Below are 5,034 nucleotides of genomic sequence, written 5' to 3'. Positions count from 1 at the left end.
TGAGACCCAAAACCACCCTGAGCAGATCGGAGCTTACCTGGAGGAACCTGTTCTCGATGAGCCTGCATCTGAAAGGGGAAGTGTCGTTGAGGAAGCACAAGGACAAGATGACAGAGTGCCGTGCACTGAGGAACACCAGCCTTACAATGAGCAGGAGCAGTCTCAGGCTTATGACTCAAACATAGAGGTCCAAGGGACTCAGCCTACATTGAGGAGGTCTACTAGAGACAGACGCCCTGGCCAGATGTTCACTTACACCTCCCTGGGTCAACCAACTTACCAGCCACGTGTCACTGTGAATGCAATAGGGACTCAGCCCATAGTTTACACTCACCAGTATCCACAGTCTTACTTACAACCATTTCATTCCACACCTATCATCCATCCTACATACTTGCCAATCATCTATCCTATCCACTGTTATTGAATGATTGATAGACACTGTACATTTACATATGTTTATCATTACTAATGTGCCTTCAGATTTTGAGTAATTATAAGCTTTGTATTTGATGTTTCGAATGTTATTGTGAGTTATTGAAAACTGTGTTACTAATAGCAAGTGTCCGGAGCCACTTTTTGTTTGTGGGGGAGTGTGTGGTATGCTCCAAAATATTTGATTTAATTACTTTAATAGTAATTTTTGCAACTGTAATATACGTGATAGTCACGTGGGTGAATGTTTCATATGCATTATGGAGAGATCAGTAAATGACAGCAGCACTCAGGTGGAACGGTTGGCACGGGAGCAGTTGCACCCCGTACTGTCTCTTTGGGGGTAACTTCCGCCCACATGCCAGATGCAGTCTGGATGATGAACTGAATGCTCCGTGTCTTTATTGCTGCTGCATTCATGCTGTATTTTACAGGTTAGTAGTGGGTGAGAGTCACCTACATTAACTCCTAAAGCTTAGCTTGATCACCACGAGTGTCATTGAGACCAGTACCGGTTCTTTCAATACGCACACTACGCACGTTGCGTAGGGCCCCGCAAATTTATTATTTATAATAAAGGCCCTGTGGGAAAAAAAAAAAAAAAAAAAAAACGTGACAACGTAACTGTCCGTCGCGGACGTCAGATAGCTACCCATGCGCATGCGCACGCGTGTAGAAAGATGAAGCGGAGCTATCCCTCGGGGAATGAAAAAAGGAAGAGGAAGGAACTTGAAAATGAACTGCGGGAGCAGCAGTCAGGTAAAGCCTTTAACTCTCCTCTCCTGGTGGGAGAGAGGGAGGGACAGTCCGTGTTAGACCTACAGGGCGGTGAGCCCTTGGGGATCCCCGGTCTCTGTGTGCGTCTTGCTAGCTTCTATAATTTTAGTTGTAGCCTTGTATAGTTACAACTGCACTTAACAAAATGGAAAGTAATGGATACATATTGACTAAGATTGAAGTTTGTTTGCTTGGATAGCCCACAGGCAAATATAGACGCAGATACGATTTATTCTTGGTGAATAAATAAAACTCGTGAAATATTATGACAATGGTGCTAAATAATAAACACTTATTAATAGAGTGAGATCATACCGAGAAATATCAAACTGTTGCTTGAAGTATTGGTTTGATGTTTCGAGGTTAGTACGTTGTTTATTATGGCATTTTACTCTCCTTTCATTTTATAAAGACACGGTCATTGTAAATCGAAAACATGTCGTTTTGTTAAGCTCAAGTCTTCTCACGACTCAATTTGTTTGCCTAGCAACCACTTCAACAGAAAACGGACAATATGGATCTGCTAAATAAAATGGTTTTAATTCCAACACAAGTGATTCAGAGTTTGTAGTCTTTCTATAACAAATAGTTGCTTCTTCTGAGAACCTTGGCATATTTTCACTGGACCATTGAAGATTTGAAAGTTACAACCAATGTGTGTGTTTTCATGTTAGCATGGGAGCTGGTAAATTAACTGTTGATTGTAAATAGGCTGCCTTTTAAAGATTTTTAGGTCTTTGTGTTTTTTCTCTCAGTGTTCACACTTTTCTGCTCCAGAATGTTGGAACTGTCGTTGCCATATAATAATAATTAAATAATTACAGTATATAAACATTCACCTATATTTGAAGTATATGAAAGTAAAACAAGTGCAGCCGATTTGATGGAGCTGAATTAATAGTAGCCTTATCCATATTTTACAGGTGCTATGCTTAAATTTCTTAGAAGCAGCACAGACTCCAGCCAGTCAGCCAGTGGAGGGACAGAGCCAGCTTCCCATAGAACAGACACAGATGAGCCATCCAGTGCAGGCACAAGCACAGGCACAGGCACAGGCTCAGGCTCAGGCTCAGGCTCAGGCTCAGGCACAGACACAGGCACAAGCACAAGCAAAAGCACAGGGGAAGAACAGGCCTCAGCCTCAGTTACAACCACACAGCAAGCATCAGACCCTAAAGCAGCTGCTCCACCTAATGATCCAGCAGACTGGCCTCCTGTCTTAACGGACAGTATGCGGACTGAGCTAGTGCGTAGAGGTCCATTCAAGCCAGGAGTGGATTTTTCTTACCCAAAAGACAAGTCCAGAGGGTTCCATCCAGGATTGCTACAGAGACGGCTGTCAAATGGTGAAACGATTCCCAGGAGCTGGCTTTCTTACTCAGTCAAAAACAACGCTGCATTTTGTTATTGCTGTAAACTGTTTTCCACACAAAAGCACAAAATCATAGGAGAAGGTGTGAATGACTGGTCCAATATCAACGCAATTCTGAAGCAGCATGAGGGTAGTTCCGAACACAAAAGCAACATGATTAAGTGGAGAGAATTTGATCTGCGCTTAAGTCGTGGAAAAACTCTTGACCACATAGAAATGACAGCTTTGGAGGCTGAAAGAAAGAGATGGCGAGATGTCCTTACACGCCTCATAAGCATCACACAGTCTCTGGCTGAAAGAAACCTCGCATTCAGAGGTTCATCAGATAAGCTCTTCCAACCAGATAATGGAAATTTTCTAAAAGAGGTTGAATTATTAGCTAAATTTGACCCTGTTTTGGAAAATCATGTCAGCAGAATTAAAGATGGGGATACACATGCTCATTACCTTAGTAAGGACATACAGAATGAGCTGATACAGCTTGTGAGTGACAGGATTCTCACAACTATTGTGACTCAAGTGAGAGACTCCAAATACTTCTCCATTATCTTAGACTGTACACCTGACATTAGTCACCAGGAGCAGATGTCCATTATCCTCAGAAGCGTGGCTTTAAAGGGACAGCCAGAGATAAAGGAGCACTTCCTCGGCTTTGTTAATGTTGAGGCTACAACTGGCTTAAATCTGTCTACAGTCATCTTGGATAAGCTGACTGATCTGAAAATTCCATTTGACGATTGCAGAGGGCAAGCCTACGACAATGGGGCCAATATGAAAGGTAGACACCAAGGAGTACAAGCCAGACTGTTGCAAAAGAATCCGAGAGCTGTGTTTGTCCCATGTGGTGCACACACATTAAACCTCGTCATTGCAGATGCTGCCAAATCTTCCAGAGATGCGGTTGTTTTTTTGGCTATGTACAAAAGCTGTTCACCTTTTTTTCTGCTGGCACACAAAGATGGAATATCTTGAAACAATACGTGAACATAACAGTGAAGTCATGGAGTGACACAAGATGGGAGAGCAGGCTCCAAAGTGTCCATGCAGTCAGGTATCAGGCCTCTGAGATTCGAGAAGCCTTACTGGAAGCCAGACAGAAGATTAATGATCCCGTGGCCAAAGTGGAGGCACAGTCACTTGCAGAGGAAGTTGGTTCTTACCGCTTCTTGATTTGCTGTGTAGTGTGGTGTGAGATACTGTCAAGAACAAATACAGTGAACAAGCTCCTCCAATCTGCTTCAATGCAGCTTGACATAGCTGTGCAGTTGATCTCAAATGCAAAAGCCTCTCTCACTCTCTACCGGGACACTGGATTCTCAGATGCCCAGACAACAGCCAGAAGCATTTGTGAGGAAATGAATGTAGAAGCTGTTTTGAAGGACAAGAGGCTGAGAACCAGCAAGAGGCATTTCAGCTACGAAGCACCTGATGAGCCAGTGGCTGATGCACTGCAGAATCTTGAAGTCAACTTCTTCAACATTGTGGTTGACTCTACAATAGCATCCATTGATGAACGATTCGAAACTCTGAACCAGGTGAAGACTAAATATGGAGTAGTGCTGAACTTCAGCACTGCATGTCAGATGTCCAGTGACTCCTTGAAGGGCCAGTGTATGCAACTCGAGAAAACTCTCACCTTCAACCAAGACTGTGACATCAGTGGAGTGGATCTGGCAAACGAAATCAAGACTTTACCTGACCTACCATCAGGTAATATGACTGCCTTGGAGCTGCTTTCTTTCCTTTGTGAGAAAAATCTGGAGGAAATCTATCCTAACCTTTGGATAGCCCTTAGAGTTGCTGTCACCCTGCCTGTGACAGTTGCCTCAGCTGAGAGGAGCTTCAGCAAGTTGAAGTTGATAAAAAGCTATCTGAGATCTTCCATGTCCCAGGAACGACTGAGTGGTTTGGCCATCATGAGCATCAACCATGATGTGGGGAAGCAAATATCTTACGATGACATAATTGATGATTTTGCATCCAGGAAGTGCAGGAAGGGACACTTTTAATGGTAATTGAAAACATTAAAATGTTTACATGCCCAACATTTAAGACTCTATAATTGTTTGTTAACACATTAAAGTTCGATTTGATTTGTTCTGATTTGGTCTGTATTTATTCTGAGTTGGACCAACAGGTGGCGATATGCAATATATTTAAAGGGGGGATGAGTGGAAGCACTGGGTGTCAGGTGCGACGGTTGAACATTTTGGGGGTTCAGTTAGGAGGGCCCCTTGGCAGAATTTTGCCTAGGGCCCCATGGAGGTCTGAACCGGCTCTGATTGAGACATACTGATGTTGTTGTGATTATTTTGTTGGACTAAAAACTTTGAAACTCCGCTGGACAGTGAGACGGGAGACACGCGCCACTAGGTGGGCGGTGACAACAATCGCCTGAATAGGTGTTTATTTTACCTGCGCGTAGTCTTGCAGGCAGGTCGCTATAGAAT

General features: G+C 43.4%; 1 protein-coding gene across 1 annotated transcript; it reads left to right on the top strand.

The window, feature by feature from the left end:
* Window positions 1–2,800: 2,800 nt before the first annotated feature.
* On the top strand, window positions 2,801–4,593 carry LOC129116523 (zinc finger MYM-type protein 1-like). Its single transcript, XM_054627374.1, has 2 exons — window positions 2,801–3,335; window positions 3,542–4,593. The coding sequence occupies exons 1-2, from the start codon at window positions 2,801–2,803 to the stop codon at window positions 4,591–4,593; spliced, it is 1,587 nt and encodes a 528-aa protein (XP_054483349.1).
* Window positions 4,594–5,034: the final 441 nt, after the last annotated feature.

Source organism: Anoplopoma fimbria, unplaced genomic scaffold, assembly GCF_027596085.1.
Source record: "Anoplopoma fimbria isolate UVic2021 breed Golden Eagle Sablefish unplaced genomic scaffold, Afim_UVic_2022 Un_contig_8815_pilon_pilon, whole genome shotgun sequence".
In the NCBI taxonomy this organism is placed as follows: domain Eukaryota; kingdom Metazoa; phylum Chordata; class Actinopteri; order Perciformes; family Anoplopomatidae; genus Anoplopoma; species Anoplopoma fimbria.
The sequence above is the reverse complement of the archived record's forward strand: the minus strand, read 5'-3'. Positions and strand labels throughout refer to the sequence as shown.

Bases quoted from the DNA above. Each gene is read 5' to 3' on its own strand.
- LOC129116523 (XM_054627374.1), top strand. From the start codon at position 2,801: ATGACAGCTTTGGAGGCTGAAAGAAAGAGATGGCGAGATGTCCTTACA. The intron at 3,336-3,541 runs CCTACGACAATG...CTGGCACACAAA, and splicing joins TGACGATTGCAGAGGGCAAG to GATGGAATATCTTGAAACAA.